At 37.8% G+C, this 27,454-nt stretch overlaps 1 protein-coding gene across 9 annotated transcripts in view; it reads left to right on the top strand.

Annotated features, from left to right (window-relative positions):
- Positions 1–27,454, top strand: part of LOC126470298 (phosphatidylinositol 4-phosphate 5-kinase type-1 alpha) — a 311,070-nt gene that overhangs the window by 92,464 nt on the left and 191,152 nt on the right. For 7 of the 9 annotated variants that reach the window (XM_050098063.1, XM_050098062.1, XM_050098064.1 and 4 more), the window contains exons 12-13: positions 10,797–10,859; positions 19,263–19,340. In XM_050098063.1, the coding sequence (XP_049954020.1) occupies positions 10,797–10,859; positions 19,263–19,340 (141 nt within the window). The remainder of the gene's footprint in view (positions 1–10,796; positions 10,860–19,262; positions 19,341–27,454) is intronic. The other 2 variants (XM_050098061.1, XM_050098067.1) reach the window with 1 other exon arrangement.

Genomic DNA, 27,454 nt, shown 5'->3' with positions numbered 1-27,454 from the left:
CTAAAGTCAATTGTTTTCGCTGTGTAGTCATTGCTTATAAAAATGCTCTTTATTGTATCTGTCTTACTCTTGAAAGTGTTTTCTTCTAAATAAAGAGATAGTACTCTGTGTACAAAGATGAATACATCACTAAAACATTGACTTTCTTTTCGAAAAACAACATAACAAAGCTCAAACAAGATCCAAATATAAAATTCCAAAACAAAATCAGAATAAATGCAATTCCTCTTCACAGAAAAACAAGCAAGAACATACATTTTAATAAATCCCACAGCCCCAAGACTGAGAGCTCAACCTAAGATCCATAAACCTCAAGTTCCATTGAGGCCTATTGTTAATTCTAAAAATACACATGCCTCCAGAGTCCCCCATTTACTATACGAAATTCTGAAACAGTACTATGCATTTGATAAATCATACTCAGTTAAGAACACAAGTGAATTAGCAACGAAAGTTAAAGATATAAATATTCCTGCAGGTGCCAGATTTACCTTTTTTGATGTAACTAACCTATTTACAAATGTACCAACTGAAAAAGCAATAGACATAATCTTTGAAATCTTAATAAAACATTAAAAAATGGCAATTTCAGAAATATCAGAAGTCAAGGACATGTTGCAGCTAATATTGTCTCACAATTGCTTTACATTGAATATTTTCTTCTGTTCAGCCTGGAATTTATCCTAGCTATCAGGCTTCTCTTCATTGTTCTCAAACCACTGCTGGGCTGTGCCACCCAAGTAAAAGTGCACATGTGCCCAACACATTATGCCATCCCACCTGTGGCATTTGGTGGCTCAATAAAATCCTTTGCCATTTCAATGGTCTTGGTCAACATGTCCAGAAATCACTGATGAATGCCTAAGGTCCAGCTGATTTACTGCTATCTTGGAATCAGTTGGTCTCCCAAATATACAGATCTTGGAACCGATGTACTCCTTGTATTCCTGTCCCTGTCTGTATAGGCAATGGCCTTTATGTTGCCTAGTTGGGGCCATGATGATATTCCAGATCCAAAATCAGGGTCTTCAGTAAGGTACTACACTTAGCACTGAAAGCACAGTTATAACCGACACCATCATGGAGTGAGTTGCTATTTATACAAACATTGAATATCCCACAATATATAAATATTACAAACACATGAAATTTTGAGAATCTTCTAGAAATGATAAGTACTAAATCACAAATATTTGCTGGTGATCGAATTTGAACTGGTGATCGGCAGCATGCCAGCCAGTGACACTATCCCCTACTACACATTGGATGCAGCGTAGCTCACTGCAGTATGTTGTAGCCAACTGAATCAATACCCGTCACACTTGGTATTTATGTGCTGTACTGCTCAGCAATTGAGGTTGCCAGTTGCGGTCACTAAGAGTAAAACTTTTCTGAAAACACCAAATTTTGCCTTATAGCACACTAATGATGATCACATACTGTAACAGTCCAGATCTTACTGGACCATGAAAGCCAATGTAGTGGCAGCCTGCTGCAAATGGCATGAAGCAATTTGCACAGATATATCTCCACCCATTCCAATATTGAAACTTCAGTTCAACATTGTGTGTAAAACTATCCATCTACATACCTCAGCAGGGGGAAAAAAAATTTAAAAAAAAAATGCAACACCAAGAGGGAGTTGTACAACATAAACAAAAGTTGGTAGGCATGTTTCTACAGCTGAAAGATGATGTCTATTCAAATTTAATGCCAGTAGCATCACAATGTTGCTAGTAGTGCCACTATGATGATGCAGATCAGATTGGCTTGAGATTGGACATGGTGAGTTGATGCTAGTCAAGAAGGCTTTTAAAGCAACAAAGACACCATTATTAACACCTCACTGAGTTTGAACAAGATCTTGTAACAGGGCTACAAAAAGCTGAATGTTCCTTCTTCAATATTTCAGAAAAACTTGAAAGGAATGTAGTCACTGTACATGATTGCTGAAAGTGGTGGTCCCGAGAATGTACAGTCGCAAGAAGACAGAGCTCCAGACGGCCATATGGCACTACCGAGTGGGAAGGTTTTTGGCGTATGGCTCTGGTGCATCAGACTGCATGTGCAGCAGCAATTTGAGTGGCAGTTGGCATGACAGTGACACAATGAACTGTTTCGGATCAGTTACTTCAGGAACAGCTGTGAGCCAAATGTCCTGTATCGTACGTTCCACTGACTCCAAACCACTGGTGTTTGCAACTTCAATGGAGTCAAGCAAGAGCTCATTGGAGGGCAAGATGGAGGTGTGTGGTGTTTTCTGATGAAAGTTGGTTCTGCCTTGGTGTCAGTGATGACCCGTGTATTGGTTAGTGGGAGGCCAGCTGAGGGCATACAACCAACCAGTCTGTGTGCTAGACACACTGGCATCTACACCTGGAGCTATGGGGTATGGGATAGGATTTTATATGACAGCAGAAGCACTCTCATGGTTATCCTACACACTCTGACTGCAAATTTGTACCTCAGTCTGGTGATTTGACGTGTTGTGCTGCCATTCACAAACAGCATTCCAGTCACTGTTTTCCTACCATTTGCATGCTTGCATTCAATATTCTAGCAGTTACCCCAGTTATTAATATACCAGCATTTCACATTTTCAGTGGCTTATCTCACAGTTACATTAACCTGTGATCTTGCAATGTTAATCATTTAAATATGTTACATAGACAAATGTATTCCCGAAATTTAATTATTTTATATTATGGTAATTATTTTTCGGTGTTGCCATTTTTTGCATCAGTGTATATATATACACACACACTAAGTAAGTCACTGTACAGTGCATGTTAGAGGGTACATTGTACCAATATTTTCTATTTTCTGTCCTATTCCACTCCCTTATTGAGCCAGGTAGAAGTGGCTGTCTCTATGCCTCTGTATGTGCCCTAATCTCTCTCACCATATTCTTATCATCTTTGAGTTCTGTATACAATGATGACAGCATAACAGTCGCATCGTCTTCTTCAAATACTGGTTCTTCTAATGTTTTGTTACAGCCATGTAGATAAGATGACATTCATCTTGTGCTGTGGTCCTATTGTGGCGTGGTGCAGTACTCTTTGTGTATCGCCCATTTAGAGCCACTGATTCCACAGATGCATAACTGTTTCAACAATGTGCTGTATGAGTGGGAATGACATAGTAAGATAAAGCCCATTTAGACTCTCACACTGACATTGTGCACTTTGACATCAGGGAAGAAGTACTGGCTCTTGATGATGCTCTTCACAGCCTAATTTCATCGTCCTGATGACACGGTATTTTGATGGTCTAACTGGCTGCTATCTTTAGGTGATATTGCAGGTGCACAATCATGTCAAAACTGAGGTAACATCAGATTCAGTGTCTCCTTTATACCCCAAGAAAAGGCCATTGCGTGTGCACAAGAAGCGAAAGGGCTGCCCTCTGCAAAAAAAAAAAAAAAAAAAAAAAACCTTTATCTCTATTAATAATGTCTTTGGCTAATCTTACTTTGATGGATTCCTGAAGTACATAACCACAGTAATGGGAAGCCAGAGCAATAATTTGCATATCTCTAAATGACATATTATGTTCTTCATCAAGACCTTGTTCAGCAAAGGCACATTTTTCAGACTGCAGCAAATGTGTGTGATGTTAATGTTCCACACATTGCTCATGAAGTGTGCAAATAGTCAATCCAATATAAGCCCTTCTGCAATGACAGCGAATTTTATATACCCCAGTCTGAATCATCTTTGACAGATCCAAGAAGGGCCCTAGTTCTGACCAAGGGCAAAAGGACACTTTTAATATTGTTTTCTGAGGATTCTTGAAATTTTCTGAGAAGTACTTCCTGCAAAAGGTAAAAAAAGCAACTGATTTACAAGTGTTCATTGTTGAAAAGTACGAATGAGCAAATTGAAAAGCACAATCAATTTGATGATCAGTGTATCCATTTGACTTGAAAACAACCTTAAGATAATCCAGTTTCTGCATCAAATTATCAGAATCTGAAATAGCGTAAGCTCTCTTCACCATCATTTCGTTTTCAGGCAAAATGGATATACTGATCATCAAATTGTTTTTGCTTTTCAGTTTGCTTGTTCGCACTTTTCATTAATGGACACTTGTAGATCAGTTGCTTTTTTACCCTTTGAAGGAAGTATGTCTTCAAAAATTTCAAGAATCCTCAGAAAATACAATGTTAAAAGTGTCCTTTTGCATTTGACCAAAACTAGAACCCTTCTTGGATCTGTTAAAGATGGTTCGGGATTAATGAAGGGTGGGGTGTATAAAATTCCTCATCATTGTTGAAAGGCTTATATTGGACAGACTATTAGCACACTTCATGAGCAATATGTGGAACATCAATATCACACACATTTGTTCCAGCCTGAAAAATCTACTGTTGTTGAACAGTATCTCAATGAACGACATACTATAACTTTTAAAAGGACCCAAGCTATCACTCTGACTTCCCATTATGGGGATTGTGTACTTCAGGAGTCCATCGAAATAAGATTATCTGATGACATTATTAGTAGAGATAAAGGTTTTCCTTTAAGCAAAATGTTGCATTTATTTGATCAGATATAAAATAACAGTAGTCTGGTTGTCAACCAGGTGCACCTTAATTTGCAATTCATTGCCGTTGTCAGTTTCTACCGCTAGCAGCACTGCAATTCTTCGCTTCACAGAGGGTACCTGTTTCGCTTATCGCGCACATGCAGCGGCATGTTCCTGTGGTATAAAGGAGCTGCTATACTTGATGTTACCTCAGTTCCAGTGTGATTGTGCACCTGCAATCTCCCCTGGAGGTGGCGGCCAGTTACACCATAGAAATATCATGTCGCCAGGATGATGATATCCGGCCACATACCCATGAAGAACATCAACAAGCATTACTCCAAAAAAAATCTATGTAATCACAGCACTGGCTCTTGCTTAAATATTTTCCTCTTTGACAGTTGTTAACTAACTGTTGCTGGTGAAACTCTTATCTTTCCAGTCATACAAAAGTGCATGTTACCGAGAATGTGTGTGTGCGCCATCTCCTTGTAACCTTAGCTGTATGTTAATTGTAAACTGCTTTATACATTTTCAGAATTTGGATTCATTTCACCCATTCTCTTTGAATGTTGAAAATTTCACAAATGCTACTGTACATTAGTAGTTTCATAGTCATGATTCTGCAGGTGTTGGAGAATTTCATCAATGGATTCTTGTCACAGGTACAGGGTAGACTGATGCTTATTGTATGTCTTCATCATACTGAATGTGATAATCTTGATGTTAAAATAGCGGTGATATGAAAGAGGGAAAGTGGACGTGTTACAGAGAGTTGAATTTACCTACTCGTGTGGTGTTTGGAGAGTATTTTTACACTTGATACTACATGTTCCAGATACCATTTTCAATAAATTTGAGGTCAAATTATGGTCACAGGTCTGAGAGATTTCAGCTGCTTGTTTTCCATGGTCACCTACCTTCATATTTCTTTTCCAACTCCTCTCTGAACTGCTTGTAACAGATGCCTTGTTTTCTTTTGCGTAATGGTACTGGAAAACATTTTTACAGTGGATATTAGGAAAAAGATAATCATCCCATACCTCTCAACTGAGTCACAACTTGTAGAAGTGAGACAAAGTGACACAAACTAAAATCTAAGCTACAGGGAGGATGCTGAAAAATTTCTGAAGAATACTAGAGCTAAGTAGTCGATACTTACTTGTGACAGATATACTGGTGCCTTGTGACGTGGAATTAATGACCTTTCATTTCATGAGCTAAGCACCAACACCGCATATAGTGAAGAAAACAAGAAACCATTTTTTTTTTTTTTTTTTTTCCTCGAAAGAGTGGGATTTATGGACTTTGGAAGGTACACACTCAGTTATAACCACTTTGTATCCATATTACATAAAATATTATTAATAAAACCTCTTTTGTTCACTTAGTGAGCACTTTGATATGCTATGTGAAATCCGCTTCTACTTTAAGAAATGCTGTACCCAGGAAAATTAAAGATTCTTCTTTTTAACATTGGTCTTCCAGGCTGATTGACATATAGGCGCAGAACTGACTCTTGCTTTACTAGGCAATGTGACACACACTGTCCGTCCTCTATTAGTTTTCATTCTACAGCAACATTTGGTTCAAGTGGCGAGTGACACATAGCCTAAAAAAAGAACATCCACAGCTCTGAATATACTCATATGGATCCTCCTGAACCATCTAAGTGCTGGAGTAATTTATTTGAAAAACTGGTTTACTGACCGTCCTCAGTAAATTTGCTCACAGTTTATCTTTATTTCAGTGAAACATTCTTGGTGTTAATAACTACAGTTAAACTAATAGAGTTTTAGCTATTGGGCACATTGCATATATGGATAGGTATAAATGGGGCAAAGGCAATGTCAGACTTATCCACCTGCAACCCCATACTCGAAATCACAACTCATACCTTTTATAATGAAATTATTTGGGAGTTATCCTGTGAGTCTTCTTAGTAGATCTTATATAAAGTTAAAATGTATTTCAGAAACTTCACTTGTTAAGGATATATTTTTAAGGATATTATTCTATATTTGCCTGCTGCCTCATCCCCTCTTCCCGCTTCCCTAGCCTGGGTTCATACTCACCTGCCACCTCCTAACAGTGATCTTGGCCCCATATCACTCCACCTCTTGAACTTAAACTCTTGCTCCATCTCTTGAAGGTGCTCTGTTTTTCCATAAAGACAGTCCTAACAAATGTTCAGGTTTCACAGAGAAGTACAAAATTTTCAAATTGTCCGAATACAAGGTCCACAAACTCCTGTCAGGCTTTTAACAGTTAAAACAGTTCAGGACTGTCAGGAGAAGGTTTTAGCCTCTATACGCTACCTGTATGATATTGTGTTTAAATTGACAAGTTTTTTAGAGGAGTTTTATACTTTTGGCTGTTTGTACCCATTTTCTAATTTCTTCTTCTTTTATGATATACACTAATGGCCATTAAAATTGCTACACCAAGAATAAATGCAGATGATAAACAAGGGGGGGGAACTGATGACCTCAGCAGTTAAGTCCCATAGTGCTCAGAGCCATTTGAACCATTTTTTTTATGTTAAACGGGGATTCATTGGACAAATATATGATACTAGAACTGACATGTGATTACATTTTCACGCAATTTGGGTGCACAGATTCTGAGAAATCAGTACCCAGAACAACCACCTCTGGCCGTAATAATGGCCTTGATATGCCTGGGCATTGAGTCAGAGCTCGGATGACGTGTACAGGTACAGCTGCCCATGCAGCTTCAACACGATACCACAGATCAAGAGTAGTGCCTGGCGTATTGTGATGAGCCAGTTGCTCGGCCACCATTCACCAGACATTTTCAATTTTTGAGAGATCTGGAGAATGTGCTGGCCAGGACAGCAGTCAAACATTTTCTGTATCCAGAAAGGCCCATACAGGACCTGCAATACGCACTCGTGCATTATCCTGCTGAAATGTAGGGTTTCGCAGGGATCGAATGAAGGGTAGAGCCATGTGTCGTAACACATCTGAAATGTAACGTCCACTGTTCAAAGTGCCATCAATGCGAAAAAGAGGTGACCGAGACGTGTAACCAATGGCACCCCATTCCATCACGCCGGGTGATACACCAGTATGGCGATGACAAATACACGCTTCCAATGTGTGTTCGCCGTGATGTCACCAAACATGGATGCAACCATCATGATGCTGTAAACAGAACCTGGATTCATCCGAAAAAATGACGTTTTGCCATTCGTGCACCCAGGTACCTCGTTGAGTACACCATCACAAGAGCTCCTGTCTGATGCAGCGTCAAGGGTAACCGCACCCATGATTTCTGAGCGGATAGTCCATGCTGCTACAAATGTCATCGAACTGTTCATGCAGATGGTTGTTGTCCTGCAAACGTCCCCATCTGTTGAGTCAGGGATCGAGACGTAGCTGCACGATCCATTACAGTCATCTCGACTGCTAGTGATACGAGGCCGTTGGGATCCAGCACGGCATTCCATATTACTCTCCTGAACCCATCGATTGCATACTCTGCTGACAGTCACTGGATCTCGACCAACGCGAGCAGCAATGTCGCGATATGATAAACCGCAATCACGATAGCCTATAATCCGACCTTTATCAAAGTCGGAAATGTGATGGTACGCATTTCTCCTCCTCACACAAGGCATCACAACAACGTTTCACCAGGCAATGCCGGTCAACTGTTGTTTGTGTATGAGAAATCGGTTGGAAACTTTCCTCATGTCAGCACGTTGTCGGTGTCGCCACCGGCGCCCACCTTGTGTGAATGCTCTGAAAAGCTAATCATTTGTGTATCACAGCATCTTCTTCCTGTTGGTTAAATTTCGCGTCTGTAGCATGTCATCTTCGTGGTGTAGCAATTTTAATGGCCAGTAGTGTACTTACAGTTGCTATTTTTACACAAATGGGTTGCAGCAAAGATAGTTCCAGATATCAGTCCATTGTAATCTTGAATGCCTACCCGCAAAAATTAGATGATATATCTCTACAGTCTGAGAAATTTAAGAAATAAAAATGTGTAAAGACTCTAGAATGCAAAGGGTTTTGATAACAGAATACTGGTACACTTTCACGAAGTGCGTTTGTGTGTGTTTCGTAATTAGGCAGAAAGATCCCTTTTAGAAAACAATCCCTGATTACAAACGTAATTTTCATTATTCTCTCTCTGTCCCTCTCTCTGTCCCTCTCTCCCTCCCTCGTATCAAACTATGATTACAGAAATATACTGCATGTGATGTTAAATTGTGTTCAGGTATCACTTTGTATTGTATTGTTTCTGCAGTTCTTTAATATAACCCTCTTCAGTGTGAGCAGTTCCAGTCGCCAGTAACTGATCTTCATTCATTATTAATATTTCAGTTCTTTTACTATGAGTTGTAAAGGATGTGTTTGATTTATACATGTACATCTATTAACGTACACTTTTCTACATTTAGAGCTAGCTGCCATTCCTAACACAAACTAGAAATTTTGTTTAAGTCACCTTGTATCCCTCTACAGTCACTCGACGATGACGCCTTCCTGAACACCACAGCATCATAAGCAAACAGCCGCAGATTGCTGCTCAGTCTTTCTGTCACACTATTGTTCTTGATACATCTAACACACTGTCAGTCTTATGTAAACTGTGACACCAGACTGCTCTTGTTGTTGTCGTTGTTGTTGTTGTCGTTGTTGGTGTTGTTGTACCACCAGCCAATCTAACACACCACATAGCTTATTCGAAATTGTCTTTCATCTCTGTAATTACAACATTGTAAGTGTTTATTGACTGGACATCACAGAGTGCATGTTCATAAAATATAAAGTAAATGGGTAGCTGGAAATGAGAAAAACAATAAAAATAGAGGAGAGAACAGGCATGGATGATAGAAGAAAAGCAAAGATGCAGTTGAAATATTAAATAGTCGAAAGCTTAACAACATTTTTCAATTCTGTTTGTGCCGGACAACTGCTCACTGTCTCTAATAAGCACTGAGTGATTACCTTTACTTATTTTATAATTTCTGTTGTAACACAAAGTACCCTCTCTTTAGTTCTCACATGGAAAAAAAGAAATCACTCTGAAATGCCTAGTGAATTACCTATAACCACTTATAATGTTGGGGTGCTGACTAAAAGTAAAAAGGGTAGCAGGAGAGAACTTTCTTTCAGTCATTTATATCAATAAGTTGTGTATTTTCTTAATTACTTTCAGACACTGTTGAAAATTGTGTGCCACAATAAATTGCTTTTAGAGTAGCCCCTGTAAAAATGTTTGATTGTAATTGCCAAGTCTTTGAATAGTGTAGATTTCATTGTTGTTGCATTGTATCTGTGAAGTGAGGAAAAGAGTGTGTGTAGAGCGAGAGAGAGAGAGAGAGAGAGAGAGAGAGAGAGAGAGAGAGAGTCAGCATTGTGGTACGGAGTAGCCAGTCCCTTTTCCTTATAGGTAACATGTAAAATGGTTTTTAATAGTAATTTGATCTATTTTGTAATGTAAAATTTGTTTGACCTTATTTTCTGTCTGTCATGTAGTTATAAATGCCTAAATGCCATTCTGTTGTGTGAAGTATCTTGGGATAATGTTAATTAGCAGCAGAAAGAAAATTTCAAACTTCGTCATTGTGTTAACCAAAACTCTGAATATTCTGCACAAGTTGGAGCTGTGATATTTTAATGATGGGGATTTGTATGGTGGTAGTCTCATCAGTGCCTATACTGTGTTGTAATATTGAATAATATAAGACATTTTTTCATAAGGTAACATGTTTTTAGACTCTCTCTTACGTGCAAAGACACATTGTTTAGAAAATGAAGTGAGGTTTTGATTAGTAAATTTCTTTTAACATTTATTTACCATGTTAATTTCAGTAATAAAATCACAAACAAGTACTGTCTTAATAGCATGATAGAAAGATTGTTTCTTGGTAGCATCTATGACATCAAGGTTCCCCATTTTCTTTTGAATTCTGTTGTAATACCTGAAGGCATTAGCTTTGTTTTCATAAAGTTCTGTCTGAAATTATAAACATGCTTAATTTATTCAAAGTTGTTGATAGTATTTATGTTTACAACAAAGCGTATTTTAGTGAGAAAAGCCGAACACACAAAATATAATATTTACACCTTCCTTTTTGTAAATTCATATTGCTTCTTCTAGTGAACATTACAGCAAATTTTATTTTCTGAATCTTTGAAGGTGTTGTAGTCTGGCTCAGTAAACTATATTTTCCCCTTTCTCTTTCTTTCTGTCTGTCTCTGTCCTGTGCTGCGAATACTTTTAACCAGTGGATTTGCCGGAAATTAAAGGCAATCATCGCAAGTTTCGTACGTTGGTTACCAGCTACATAGGTATGCTACTTACTAGCTCTGTCAGCTTCTGTGCATGATATATTTTTACACTGTACATATTAGCATGGAAATTATTTCAACTAAATAATAGTAACAAGAAGGTAAATTAGGCAGTAGATGAGACAGCAGGTAGTAAATTTTTTTTTCTTCTGTCTCAATAGCAATGTAGTTTTTTTCCCAGCAGAATAACTGAAAACTGCTTCTAATCACTTATAGTCTATGCCTTTTCACCCTTTGCTCATTAATATTTCTGTTACTAAACTGCAGCGGGTGTTTTACATTAACATGTGTGTTGAGTGAGTTTACGTGTAAACAAAATATTTTTTGGATTGTTGTTCAATGTCGGTAAAAAACGAAACTACCACTATTATCACTGTTTTAGCAACACAGCTCCAGATTGATACATTAATGCACTGCCATTATTTAGTGAATAGGTGATAATCAATTCTTCACTGTAGATATATTGGTGTATTGTAACTGGTTTACCCCAGTTTTATAGGTCACTGCATTCTAAAATTTTGTGTGCCATATACAGCATGCAAGTAATTTTGATAGAAGAAAACATGCATTACAAAATTATTACGGAGTTCATGATGGAAGTAGCGTGATTGTCATGAAATTTAAGTTTTATGATGAGGGCAGGAACAACAGAATGTCTTTGTGCAGATTTTCAGGTTATTTACAAGTTGTCATTCACTATATATCTACAAAATTTTCATCTACAGTACCTGTTATCATGTTTTTATTCTTATTATGAATTGACATCATAAGCTGATTTCGGATTTTAACGTACTGTGAAGTTACGTCCGTATTATGTAACATGGTAGCATAGTATTTCATAAATACCCTGGATAGGAGGAAAAGAATATTTCAATAAGAAAGGAAGAGATGATGTCATATTCACCAAGAAGCTGAAATATTGCTCAGTCATACAGAAGTATATTCTGCTTGAACGCACTGACAGCATCACCATCAAACCTTTTTTTTTTTTTTTTTTTTTTTGTATGATCGAAGTATGATTGATGTATGCTATCACTTTATTTACTTACCAGTTTACATCATCTTACAAAGAAGTCTCATCTACGAGATGAAATGGTTAACACACTGGACTTGTAGGTTATAGGAGCGGGTTTTAGTGCCCACCATTCTATCATAATGTAGGTTTTCCATGGTCTCCCTATATCACCCATATTGTTGCTTAAGAGGGCCAGGGTTATATCTGATACATTCCCTCATCCTTTTCAAACAACAGCTAGTGCTCCATGTGTAATTACGTCAGTGTTGTCAATGGATCACCAGTTTTGAGCTGTCTTTTATGGCTGTCATTTACAGTTACATCTTTCATCAAGTTTGTATCCCCTAATTATAGAGTACTTTGCTCACTTTGATAATCTTCACTAATGTTTTCACTCAAAGTGATTGTTCCATCCCTACAGATATAATTATTGACAGTGCTTTTCAACTGATAAAGAAGTAAATCAATATTGTTATTTCTTCTACATTTCCTCTCTCAGCCATTAACCCCCTACCCCGCCCCGACACACTCACCCTGCCACTTGTTCCATTCTCTCCTGACCACACCCCATCTCTCCCACTACAGTGGTATGTACTGTGCAATTGACACTACAATTAAAATAATAGCTTAGTTTCAAGTGTACTGTGATGTTTTTTTCTTGCTTCATAGAAATAACACTGTCAATACGAGTTCTTTGTTTCTCACCTTAAGTGGGGTGAATTTTAAATGTATTTGGATGTACATCCAAGTTAAAAGTACTATTTCTCCATATGATTAAATGCCTTGTACAGCAAGCAAAATATATTCAGCAGCAACGTTGTATATGAGATAAAATTTGGACATGTTCCAGTGCAATTTTGGTCCATAAAAGACTGTTTATTATTTAAATTCTTTTCTCTAGTTTACTTCAAGACTTCAGACTCGGTTATTTCTCTGGGCTTCATTTATGACACATTTACAGCCTTTCATCTAAAATGTGATTAAATTTTGTGAAATGGGAAATGCCAAAAACACGTTAAAGTCTGACTTTGAAAGTTTTTATGTGCTTCCACAATTTGAAACATTTTTGCTGATTCACTTGCAGATTGAAGAACACAAGGAATTAATAAAGAAATAATCATTTGCAGTATGTCAAAAGCAACTTGCCTCATATGGAAGAGTAAGGAAGGTTGTTAGGTCCCCAATTAGAGGTACCACCCAAACTAGTATGCAGAAAGATTAAATGTTACTGTTCATCTTCAGTTTGATAGTAAACATTTGCAGTTTGTGTTGAAGGACATATGTATTGTCTATACCCTGAGGCCTCCTGGTGAATCAGTTTTGTACATTTGCTCCGTGTGTGTGTGTGTGTGTGTGTGTGTGTGTGTGTGTGTGTGAGAGAGAGAGAGAGAGAGAGAGAGAGAGAGAGAGAGAGAGAGAGAGAGGAACTATGAACTATGACAAAGGTAGACCTTCCTGCAGTATGATGTTGCTAAATTTAGCATATATTCTAATGATTAAAACTCACACATCACATTATCAGCTTCTGCAGGTTTTTTGCTGACATCACTTTGTAAAATCAGCCAATTGCCACAGAGCAAAGTATGATTGTTGTTAAGATAGTTGTTTTTGACTGCACGGCATGTGGAAATGATTCAGAAGAATTAATATTTTGTAAGAATTTTCTACTACAATATTTACATATTGTTGTTCAAATTGTACTGTATTGATGTATTTGGTGTCACTGAAACAACTTTGAAGGGATACTTAACAGCATGTCATCACTCGAAATCATGGAAACCATCTTACTGTGACAAGGACTAACACAAGTAACTTCGTTCAGTTGTTGTAGGACTATCTATAATTTTATTTTTTGTGTTTTTTCTGTAACTGGTGTCAGTAAAAACTAACTTACATATATAAGGGAAAAGTGGGTGATGGAGTGTTTTTCATGTTTATTGTGTTTGAGAATATGATGACATTTTAAACAGCTATATGAAGCATGTGCCAGTTGTGTATTTTAAGTGATGAATCGTCTCTGAAAATATTTGCTTCAAATGATTTCTCGAGTGATCTTAGTCGCCTTATCCTGATATGAAGTTTGATGTTCCAGGCAGAACACCATTATTGTTTTTTGTTTAAGAAATGTGTAGTTGTGCATGTTATCTGTTGCTTAAGCTGTTCTCTTTTGGTAAGATGGCATTAAAAGGAAAAATAAAGTTAAATCACAAACTGTATTGATACAGTAATACAGTATCACAAGCAAATAATATTCTGCTGGAGAAATAGATGTCACATATGCAAATGTCTTGTACTGTAAGAAGTTTATTTATTTGCTAAATCACATGTTTTCAGAGAAGCAGTGTAGAGTATCTGCACTGGAGCTCAAGGGCAGTAGTTAACCTCTCCAATTTGTCTGGTATTTACACAATCCTAGATGCCTCTGCCACTTGAAATAGTATAAAGCTTCACATGTGAAGATGACTCGCCCTTCTGAAGAGAACAGCTTGTGGCTAAGAACTTGACAGTCTGTGCAGTTAATTTATTACAATCCACAAGTAAAAACAGTGATATGCTTCTGTAGATGCAAGTCACAAAGCAAGACTGCTATGGTTTGTGTGTTCTCATTTGATTTTACAAGTAAAATTTTATCGTATATGTAGGTATTTAATTTCTGATTTGTGTGTTATATGTCTTCAAGTAAATATTTTAATGTCTTCAGTTATATGCTCACTTTTATTCTATTGCATGTTGCATGTGTGTCTGTTAATTTATTCAACATGTTTGTTCAGTTTCATATTAGTGATTTACAGCATGAATGTACTTTACATGTAATGTTCTATAAGAAAACTGAGCAACTCGGAAGCTGTGAATTCATTCGTATTATTTTTACTTGCTATAAAATCACTATGAAAACAAGAGAGACTGCTTGAGAAACCAAGGACAATAAAGTCAAGTAAAGTATTGGCATTCTTTTTGCATGTTGGTTCCCCTCTTTGTCTTTCTTCTATTTCAAGAGAGGGATCTCTGCTTACTCCAGGATTGGTATTGAGATCAGTAGCTTTAATACTATTAATCACACTACTGTGTCAAAGATGACGAGTGTTATGTGGAAATTATTTATTTATGTGTAGTTGAGGAGTTGAGAAGGTCATTGTTCCTTTATTTTTAAATGTAGATTAGTTTGAATCATGGTATTACGTGATAGATGTGCTGGGTCAGAAGGGTGGTACGCTAGGTTTTTTACCCCATCTTTGGAGCGGTACTATGCTTGTCTAATCATAATGTCAATGCTGGAGGAATTTGATAGAATAATGCAGTTGAATATAATGGGAGTGATTTGCAGGATTGACCTTTTTGAATTAAATTTGCTGTCTTTAGAATGTTCTTGCTTGTCTCCCTGTGAATCCTATCGTTGTTCACGAAACAGCTTGCTGGCTTGATGCCAAGTGATGTAGTTAGTGTGATCTAAATACTTCATATTGTTCAGTGTTTTTAAGATTGTTGGTATGTAAAAATTAGTGGGGCAGACCATGGTGTATGCATTTCAAACTTGAATTATTGCCACAGAAACAGTGTTAAGCAAGCTTATGAATAATAATTTTGGCCAGACAGACTTATGACTGTTTGAAATGTTTTAAAAGTTGCTAAACATTCCTTGATGGTGGTGAATTTTTAGTAAGGCCATCAACAAGCACTGTGCTACATAAGATCACTGCCATACGAGTCGCAGTTTAGTAGAATCACAAACCAGTTCTGCACTATGTCTGTTATACGGCATTCAAATATAGTTACTTGATCAATTTCACACAAGTTTCTTATGCCGTATGTATAAGAGATACAATTGCAATATATTCTGAATGTTACCAGATAAAATTGTATGCTGTCAGTTTTGATACTCTCTGGACCTGATGTGGCAGTAGTATTTTATGAAACTTAACACACAAAATTGTCTGATAAACTTTACAGGAGCTTAGGTTGCTTCAAATTTTGTAAATCAGCTGCTGAATGACAAGCAAAAGAGCTTTGTGCGGAAGTTTGTGAAAATTGCTTGAAGATTGGTATGACTTGCTGTTGGCAGTCACCACTGATGGTGTCGAGAGCAGTTTTGAAATGAACAAAATAGTTGTCACAGTGTAAGAAGCCATCACAGAAGCTCAAGATTCTTGGGGAGGATTGAAGACAGTTGTTGTGAGGTTCACTTTGGTGGACACATTTCATAAACGATTAATCTGTTTTCAACATCCTGTATGCCATGAATGCAGTTCTTTCTCAGTGTCCAAAGGAAACTCAAAAGAACAGGAGAATATAATGAGTCACAGTGTTTGGATACACACCTGGGTATGATTTGTGCAGGTGAAGCAGGTAAATAAAGGGGGAGAAAGGTTGAGTATCTGTATGTATTTCATTCCATATTGTATGTGTAAACAAAGTGATTTGTCCAATTTGTGAAATTGTTCAATCATTAGATGTATAGCAAATGGGAACCGTGTTTTGAAATAGCGCACTTACCTGCTTACACGCCAAAGTGCTGAAACTGTATCACAATAAGTCTGAAAAGGAAAAATGTTAACGTCACAAAAGAGAGGATTATATTTTCCTTGATGTTCTTCAACAATTTTTATGTGGTCATGAAGCAGTTTTTTGCTTCTAAGGCCTCAACCAAAACTGCTTTAAAATTAGTGTATGTCAGATTGGCAGGGAAAACTAGATGCGTTACACAGAAAGAACAACTGTCAGTCAGTCTCCATATGAGTTCAAACTACTTAGATTTGACTATTGTAGCAGTTTTGTGAGATTTATGTGGACAGAAATACTCTTGTTGTCAAAAAAGAGGAAGTGCTGTTCTCTTTTGGATCTTCTCTGTCTCCTCTATTAATCCTACCTAGTAAGTGCCCTTGTCTGACTAGTAGTACTGGAAAATTAGTGAAACGAGAATTTTGTCACCCTTCTGTTATGTAAATTACATTTCTGTAGTATTCTTTCAACGAATCTCAGTGCTTTTCGTAAGGCTGGTGCTTAGGTGGACTTGAAGGGTATGTCACTCACGATGCACACTTATAGATTTTTACATTTTTACCTTTTTTAGTGATTGATCCCCTAATTGTGTAATGGAACATTGACGGGTCTTTCTAACATCTGTGTGCAATATGCTACATTCATCTATGTTCTGAGTCAACTGCCACTCCTTGTACCAAAGGTTGATTGGTACAGATTCTCCTGTATTACACTAAAATATTCTGTCATTGCAACTTCCCTGTACAAAGCCTTATCTTGTGCATTCAGCCTAGTGAAGATTCTGGTGTAATGATGCTGTAAAACTGCCTTTGGGTACGCCCAAAATTACTTACGTATTTGATGAATTCTCTGCATTAAAAAATGATAATCTGAGTTCTATCTGTGAGGATGTTCTCAAATCAGTCACAAAACTGGTGAAGTTTTCTTTAGCTGTAGATTTTCTTCAGTAAACTATAGAAAGGAACAGATCAGACATCTTCCAGACGTTGAAAACCACACCATGGCTATTGTCATTTTCTGCTACCTGGATCTCTTGCATGATGTGACTTCAATTTCACAAGCCCACTGTTCATGGAAGTCTTATTGGTCTCTACAAAGGAGATTTTCAGTCTCCACAAAGATCATAATACATAAGCATAAAATGTATTACATAATTCTAAACCAGGTTGTCAAAAATATATAGCCTGTAGTTCTGCACATCTATCTGATGACCTTCTTGAAATTGGAAACAGCTTTCACCATTTTCCAATAGCTTGGAATACTGTGTACCCTCATTCTCTTTGTTTTCATCTCTAATATACTTTTTTTACATTGCAGTTGCTGTTAGGAACGTGTGCAGTAGCTGTGCTATTAGAAAACCACAAAAGAAATTCACTATCCCTGAAGTTTGTTGTTGATGATCTGTATGGAACTATAATTTCATAGTAAATTGCTTTGTAGGGAAACACAGTACTTCCTGTATCATAGTGCAAATACTTGTCATTGTCAGCAGAAATGTTACGTATCGGTGATGACATTGAGTGATGAAGATTGATGACTTTGATATTCTTCTTTTTAATTTTTGTACTGTTGATAATAACAACAGATACAGAAAAAGTCTACAAGAAGCAGTTATCATTAAAATGATTGTGCATTACCAATAACCGTACGGATTTGATTGCAATCTCGGATACAGTTATATTTATATAAAACTGGGGAACAATATCTTTGCAATAGAATGAAAATAACTGTTTTATAAAAAAAGAAAAAAGTAATACCTGAGGCTCAAACTGCAAATCCTAGAATTGTAATACCTGTTGTGTTCCATAGTTCAACCGCAGGGTTATCTTACCATATTGTTCTGTAGAGCTGAAGATGAAGTCTGTTTGTGAACAAAATGTCTTGTGCATTTCCCTTTTGGTGAAAGGGGACGATGTGTACAGATGCTGAGACTGAAATGTGTGTACCTTGCAGCTTAATTATATCGGGCTTTTCCTGCAGGAGGCAAGTTAAAAAAAGTGTGTGTGTGTGGGGGGGGGGGGGGTGGTGTTCACAGAATAGAAAATCATTGCATTTGTCAAATGGTCTTATATTCCTTCTTTATCTGAACCTGAGGAAAATATGTAATTAGATGGTGTGAGAGAACTGACATGGCCACATGCTGTGAAACATATGACTTTGCTTCAGATGCCTGGGAAGAAACTTTCAGTGAAGTCAAATGCCTTTTCAAGAAAATCAAGGAATATTGTAGATACCACATGCCTTGCTCTCTTGAGGCCCAAAATACATTAATAGTAAATGTAATACTTGTGGACCTGTTGTCCACTAATTGAGTGTAGAGTCAAATCTAACACAAAAGTATTGGATAATGTGAAATTATAACAAATTGCTGCCATGTGTCTGTCACTGTTAGTCACTCAAATGTCATGGTATTTCTTCATTGCACCTCAGGATTATAATCTTAGGGGTTAAATAGCTCAGATTTTCTCATGTGTTAGTCTACATCCTTCATATGAGAACTGAGAAAAGTGTAACTCTTTTTGCCATCTAATAGGTACAAATTTGGTTTATCTTCATTAAATGGGGTTTTATTTTCTTTGTATGTGAACATTCACATAGGGTGGAACATCAAGGGATTTAGAAGTCTAATTTCATTTGCTTTCAGATCAGTTCCCAAAAGAAAAGGGATTGTTAATACACATTGTGGCACAAATCAGAAAGTATATATAGCAAATATTTCATTCTTATGTGTGCACCCTCTTTAAAATCTGTGTGGGACATAAATTGTTCTTTCCAAAGTACTATGAAGTATTTACACCACTGCATCTTAAATTAAATTTTTGTCACACCACCAGATATCAAAAGTTTTGGCAAAAATGTTATGTATTTATGCATGTCTTACACTCTTTCAGCACTGAAACATTCTCCTTCTAAACGCAAGAGTATCTCTCGACCATTACGTTCTCAGGATGAACACGGAGAATCCAGTGGTAAGTATATTGTTTTCTGGCAATAAGTAACTGAATGTCTGACGCAACGCATTTTGCTAAAATATTAAACATATCATCCTAAGTTTGAATATTGTCAAAATTATCTTTTTAATTTCATTCTTTAATTAAAAACTCAGATAAAAGGAATTATGAGGTAGTTATACCTGGGAGATTTTTTAAGAGTTCATGATGTGGGTTCCCTGTTTATAAATATTTCTGTAACTAAATTTTGAAAGTTCGCTTCCTATTTTTTTTTGGTACTTCCATGTGTTTTTGCAGTGTATGTTTACAAAATCTTAAATTTTCCAGCTTTGCAAGTTTTTTTTGTCAGGTGCCTGTCTTCTTTTTCTCATATTTGAGTGGCAAGCACTTGTCCTATTTCTCATTGATTGAAGAAATTCTGACATAGAAATAAAAATAAAAAATATCAGGTGAGGATTGTGTGCATTAACCTGAAGCGAGTTATCTTTATTCGTATACGAAGAAACAACATACTTGTTTCTGTTGCATATGTTGTAAGAAATAGGGTAATAAATATAAGTAGAAATGTGCAACTCTTCATTAAATGAATCAAACTATTTTGTTTCAGTGATTTGCTCGTACTGTGATGTATTTCAGACAGGAGCTCACTGCATTTGGTTTATTAGAAACATAGGATATTTTATTTCTTCCACATCAATCGCCAGAAAGAGATTTTTTAAATTTATGAACATTTTTATGTGAGCTTCATTTTTGATTCCTAAGTTCCTTTAAATACTTCTCATGTAATTAAAAACTTCTAAAAATGAGAGATTTTATAAAAATACTTGCAAGAATTGTGAAACAGTTTTATAAGTTATTCTAGATTAGGCTGTTCCAATACTGCCCCATGGGGCCTAGGCACATGGGAGCACCCATCAGCCCACTCACCTGCAGTTGCAACTAATATAGGCTACCTGCCAGATAGCTCTCTATTGCAAGTTCTGCACATATGCGAACCACATGGATATCACTGCCGACAAGGCCGGGGCTGTACAGAGTGCACATTACAGCTCGGCTGCTGACTGTTCGCACTGTCCACTGCAACCTGCGAATGCCTGGCTGCGCGCACATGGGCATTTGAGATGGAACAGCCTATTCTAGGCATTAATGGCATGTGAACAGTTTCAAAAGGAACATTTTGAACAAATTTTAGATTGTCTAAGTCATTTGAGATTCAGTATTTAGATAATTAAAAACATGCATCAGCTTCTTGATTGCATAGTATGATTATAGTTTGCTACAATTTCCGTAAAATTTTCTTAAATAAAAACTGAAATGCAAAGTTGATTCTTTTAGTAGGTGTTTGAATTCTTTACAAGAGTGCCGTGCTAAGTAGGGCACAGAAATGTCCACACTGATGATGACCATTAGGATTGTGAATATGATTTCTGATACACTGTCATACTTCTGTTGAATGCTCTGTATACAATGGAACACTTGTTAGCCCGGCATCTGTGAAAGCAGGAGGATAACATTGAACCTGATTATATTAACACTGTAATTTTTAAAAGCATTGGGTTGTAATATGCAGTTCTGTTTCAGTACTCTAACAAAACATTTGCTAATTATCTATTGCAGGATTGGTTATGCGGCGTATTTTCGCTGTACTTGCAAATTTAACCAATGAGTTTGGTAACTTGCGTATATTGTTATATTAACCCTTTGCTGTGGACAGTTTAACTCATCGTGCTATGCCACTCCCCAGGTGCAGAGGGCATGTTCGAATGTGGCCTCTGGGTTTTCCTTAAGTGCTATCAATGTGTGTATGCATCCCATTCTGCTGACCCTCTCAGTACTGCAAACAAGTTACTTGCCTATCTTGGTGAATCAAAAAGTTTTGAATATTTATCATACAACATACATGCCTCATTGTGTGTCATCATGTGCAGAAAACCTCATTTTGCTACTTTGAACAGTTTATGAAATATGTTGATTTTTATGATGATATGATTCCCTATGTGCAAGAGTGGAATTGGGCACACCATGCGCAGGTGTCTGCCAGCTATAAAAACCAGTATCTTGAGAATGAAATGAGATATTGTTGTGCTCTCAGTTTTAAATAAAATTTTGATATCTTATCTACATTTCTTACACAGCAATGTACAAGCTAAAATCAATTGTAAACAAAGGCTACGCAGTGTGTTTTTGCCTCTGTGAACTCTTCAAAATTTCATGGATATTTTACTTAATTTGATCCAGCAGAGTAACTAGGGCAAATAATGAAAAGAAATTAGATCCTTTATTCAGTAAAGATATCGGACTGTAAGGTGTGCAAAAATCGAACCTTTTCACATAATAGTTGTGTTAAATTCAGGTGGTAAGTATTTCATAGTGGTCGGGACACTGTCTCTCAACACAGGTAGTAGCATTGGGCTAGGAGTATAGCAGCAACAAAGCTGTGCTCAGCGAGGAATGAAGGGAACACATCTGTAGCGGTCGAAGGGTTAATAGGCCTTCCATTATTTTCACACACACACACACACACACACACACACACACACACACACACACACACACACAGTATTGTACATTTCTGACACATTCAAGGATAGTTGTTTTGGGAGGAAGAGGCTGAAGGAATCAGTGGTGATTCCAATAGTATATATCAGTCAAAATGCTAAGGGGATAACCTGGTAAGTACTGAGAAGAATGGTTTGCCTGAGCAGTTCAGCATTATAAAAGAGGGAGAATGAAGGTTATCTTCTTACTTAGACTTGTCAGTTATAAACATTACTTATAAGTGAGATATATTTCAAGTATTTGTAGACCAGAGTTGTTAGTGGTTGATGAAAGTGTTCACTTAATTTTGAATAAAGTGGTGAAGTTCCCCAACTTCATGACTTAACAGAATATGCTGTGTGGTGAGTCATTAGTTTTTAGAACATGATCAGTCACATCATGAGGTGGAAAGTGACATTGGAGTTCATGAAATGCAGTGCATAATTGTGATCTTAACTTTCAAACTAAAGGGAGTATTTCTAGATGATAAGGGCAGTGTTGACAACAAGCAACTACAACCAGAGAGGATCACTACTTGTTGCTCACGGACTATTGCAATGGGTAGTAGAATGCTACTCAGTTGCAACCACACTCACATGAATAGCAAAATGAACCAAATTATCAACCAAAGCTATTTTAAATCATCCTGTGATGGATTTTGCATGCTCATTTGACACACACACACACACACACACACACACACACACACACACACACCTGCCTGTTCTGTTGTTATTGTTTTGTGATCAAATACAGGAGACTGAGTGGAAATACAAGGTTCTGCCTCCATTGTGTTTTATCCCTATTTTCTGCATCATATTTTTCTGTGTGCCAATCTGGAACAGATCCTTGTGAAGCTAGAGCCTCTATCTTTTTCCTGTCTTGCTCAGTTGCCTTCTTTCACTAGGAACAAAATCAATCAGTTTTACATACCATCATTGAGCATTGTTTTGAATGATATGACCAAGCTTCACGAGATATTTGCTTCTCATAAATCTACATCTGGAATTTGAACTTTATGTAATGACTATTTCACGTGAGCACACTCTAGTAAAACTTATTTGCGTCTTGGATACTTTCATTGACTTTCATGTGACAAGGTGGGGGGTCCTGCTGCCGGTCTGTATAGTGTTTGATCCCTTCAGGGAATCTGCTTCCAGCTATATTTCTTTATATAGGGCCTGTCTGATTGGGTTGGTTCATCCAAATGTAGAGATATTCTGTCTTTGAATCATTTATAAGATAACCACTCTTTCTTACTCTTCATTTTTACTGTTTTGTCCTTAAATTTATCATTGTGATGGCTACATTTTTAACAGATGGCAGCTGAATTTTGTTATCAGCAGTTAGATTTCTGTGGTATGGTAAAACATTACCAACCACTAGCTGATTTTCAATGAATTCTCCCAAAATAATGCCTATCTTCAAACCCCTCCAGTAACCCTGAACTATAATAAACCTTTCATTCACCGGGAACTGCTTCAGGCTCTTGACTTGCCTCATGATAAGGCCCCAGGCCCTGATTAGATTCATAATCAAATGATCGTCATATGAGTGCGACTCACAGGCTCCATCTACTCAGCATTTCAACTGTATTTTGATATCTTATCTACATTTCTTACACAGCAATGTACATTTTCATCTACAATGAAGAGAATGTGTCACCACCCCAGTCCTTAAACTAGGGTAAAACCCAATGTCTGTTGACAGATACAGGCTGATTAGCCTTGTGGTCTGTAAACTGTTTGAAAGAATGGTAGTATGATGATTATGCTGGGTTGTCAAATCGGGGAATTTTGTCTCCTGATCAGTGCGGTTTTTGAGATGGATGATCCACATCTGACCATGTGGTTAGGATGGAAGCAGCAATATGACAGGCTTTTTCTAAACATCATCATCACATTGCAGTCTTTTTTGATCTCCATAAGGCATACAGCATTGCTTAACGACATCACATTTTACTTACCCTCTGTGACTGTTTGAGACTCCCTACTGAATTTCATTTGTCAGTTTTTATTCCATTGATTATTCTGGGTTAGAGATTGTATGTTGCTCACCTCCCTATGGGCTCAAGAGCATGGTTTCCCTCAGGGTTGGTGTTACACTCATCCTCATCAACATGGCCTAGTTATCTTCGTTTGGCCAGTGGCTACCCCCACACTGTATGTCGACAACTTTCTCATTTGGTATTGCTCCTATTATATAACCTTGGCTGAATGCTAGCTCCAAGGAGTCATACAATTATTTTTTGATGCAAATGGTGTCTACTCCCTGACACTCATCCTCAAGTGGCATTATTAGTTGTTACGCATCTTGAGACCCTCTTCCAAGACTGACACTTACATCACTCAAAACGTACTCCACGTGTAGTCCCGTGCACTTCTTCTTGTTTAGTACCCCGCTCACATATTTCAAGGATCTAAAGTTTCAGTTGCCTCCGTGACCTTTCAGCATTCATTCCTCTCAGTTCTTCAGGAGTATAAGGGTGCTACCATCAGTTACACTGCAAGCTGAAAAACAACCATAGAATGGGACAAGTTTTTACATCTCCCATCAGTCAGGGACAAAATTTGTTGCTGGAAATATGAAATACTTTTACGGCAGAGCTGATAGTCATTAACAGAGCACAGCATTTTAATTTGTAGTGACTCAATGAAAAGTCTGTAGGCTATTGACATATGTTACTTTTGTCGCCCTGTGAAATGTGCTCTTCATGATCTTCTCTCTGACCTTAGTCATACTTCTTGCTTAGTTATCTTCCACTAAGTTCCAAGTCATGTGGGTATCACAGGGAATGAACTGGCTTACAATTTGGCTAGAGAAGCGAGTACCCTTCCAACGTTCACTTATCGATCCCAGCTACAGGTTTGTGTGTGCAAATACGACCTCTACTCACTCAGCAGTGAAACATCATCTGGTGGGCTACTGCCCCCTCTAATAAGCTCTGCACTGTCAAGGCATTCCTCCTTTGTTCCTCCCAGAGGGAATCCACCATTCTGTGTTGCTTTTGCGTTGATCATTCCAGATTAACTGTGGTTTCCTCTTTTGTAATGAACCGCAACTATGTTGTGATTTTGAAGCCTTACAGACACTAACTCACATCCAGGTGGAATGCCCCCACTTTCTGACTCACCACACCATTCTTCCAGATTATTCGCCTCTAATAATGGTGTGCAACATAAGGACAGTTGAACAAGTTCTTTGTTACCTCTCTACAAGTGGTTTTTACTCTCTGATATAATTCTTTAAAGTGCTTTTAGGTTAGAGCAGGGGTGATTGGGGTGTCTCTTGCCACATGTTGATCGTGGAGGTTGCTAGCCATATTGATCATCCTTCTTCTGCACATTTAGGAATGCCCCTTAATAAAGCAGTCCTATGAAAGAAAGACCACAAGGAATCCTTATTCCTTATACTAGTTGATAACAGCTGAATAGGTTTTCATGCTTTCTCTGAGAGCATGGATTCTGTTTCAATCTGCCATCCATTGACTATACGGAGGACAGGGGACTGCCCATCCTCACCCTTTCTGCATGCTGAGCCCTGTGAGACACTTGACAGCACCAACCCTCCAACTGACCTGATTATCTCCGTCACCTTATGTTACTATTGTTGAGCCCACTAATGTTAATTACATTTTTAGCCTTCTCACTTTTACTGTTGTGAATCTCCCCATTAGAAGGCATTATACATTACATTACTGTTTTAGTCCTACATCAGGTGGACAGGGAATCAAATGTAGGTGGGGTGTCACATTTTGCAGCTGAACTCTGGAGGAGCCAATGTATAACCTCTGACCTGCATACTGGCATGACCCATATTCACTGGTGTGCAAAACTGATGAAGGAAAGTAACTTTTGCATGATGTATCACTGAGAAGTGACATAGCTCGATGAAACTTGGACCGTACACAGGAAGAACTGCTACAGTATAGTGCAGGTCACTGAAAGAAATACGCAGTGAGACAAACAGAAATTAAACTTTTATTTGAAGATAATAATTACACTGAGGTCACCATGATTTATGTTGTTCCCCTGGACATTAAAAAAGACAGGACATGGTTCTTAATAGGCTGTGTGATAGCCACAGGTGGTTGTTCATTCTCTGCAATATGCTTCCATGGTGGTATCGAGGTTGGTAAGGAGTTCTTTTGGTAGGGCATTACATTCCTCCACCAGTGTTTTTGACAACTGCTGGATCGTCAGTGGTGCATGTGGATGTATTTCAGTATGTCTCCTCAATGCATTCCACATGTGCTGTATGGAATTTAAGTCAAGAGGAACAGATGGGCCAGTCCAGTCCATTCTCCGATTGCGAAGGAGTACATTGTCACAATAACATTGACTGGTGAGTGTAATGTGTTCAAAGATTTTGAGATCAGTATGAACATGCAACATTACTCCTTCCCCCACCATGATACCTTGACCACCAAAATGACGATGTTCAACAATGTTCAGGGGTGCATTACGTGTTCCCACCTCTTGTCATATTAGGATAAGTCCAAAATCATTACTTAGACTGAATCTGCTCTCATTCAAGAAGAGTGCATAATCCCATTCTTTTTTGGTCTAGTCCCGATGCTCTTGGTGCCATCTCAAAAACACAATATACTGGTCATCGGGTAATGAAACCATTATCATGCAGTCACCTTGCCACTGTGGAGTATGAGATTGCATGCCTTTCAGTCCTGTTAAATGTGGCTGCAATTTCACCCGCTTTTCAATATGTGTCCTTTCTTACCTGTTGCACAGTGTAGCATTCATCTGCTACTGTAATTGGCTTTGACCAACCACTCCCTCCTCCTTTGGGCAGCAGTGCTTATGGTTTGGAATGCACATGAAACAAAGCTGTGAGCAATACCAAACTCCTGGGCTACACTCATCACACTTTGTCCCCCTTCCAGTTTGACGATGATCCTTTCTCATGTGAAATCATCCATACGTAGTCTCCAGGCCCTTTTGATTGAAGACCACCACCACAGTGCATTGTAACTGCTTGCTGATTGACACACACACACACACACACACACGCACACAGTCTGTCCTCTTCCATTCCTTCAACTTCTTTGTGTTACGGGCCCAGCCCAGCCCTGTATAGCACTACAGTCATGTTGGCCTCATGCGATGTGATGTCCAACTTTCTGTTCATGACTGGGAGACCTTTTGCAACATACTTCTGCACTCTAATTCATTTCCACTGAGTAGTTAATGTGTTATGTTATTTTATATTGCTCATCGTTAAGTTTTGCTGAGCAGTGTACTTAAACTCTCTTTAAATTATTTTTCATCTGTGACATCAGCATTGCTTTCAGTGCTTCAACATCAAGAGTGAATACTACTCAAACCACAGAAATATTCCAATAAGCCTTTAACCTAGCCTTAAACTCTGAGGTGTGAAGATGATGATTCATGGTTCGAATTCCAATTCGAATTGTAATTCAAATTATTGGTTGCCTTTCCACAGTATGATTACTAGGGTAGGTTATGCTGTTCAGCTGTGCACAGTTATTGATATTATTGCCCTACTTTTGCCACTGCTGCATACTATCACAATTATATTAAATTTCTGTCTGGAATCATTAACTCCACATGGACTAT

Source organism: Schistocerca serialis, chromosome 3 (genome assembly GCF_023864345.2).
Source record: "Schistocerca serialis cubense isolate TAMUIC-IGC-003099 chromosome 3, iqSchSeri2.2, whole genome shotgun sequence".
NCBI lineage: Eukaryota > Metazoa > Arthropoda > Insecta > Orthoptera > Acrididae > Schistocerca > Schistocerca serialis.
This window is presented reverse-complemented; position numbering and strand designations above follow the sequence as displayed.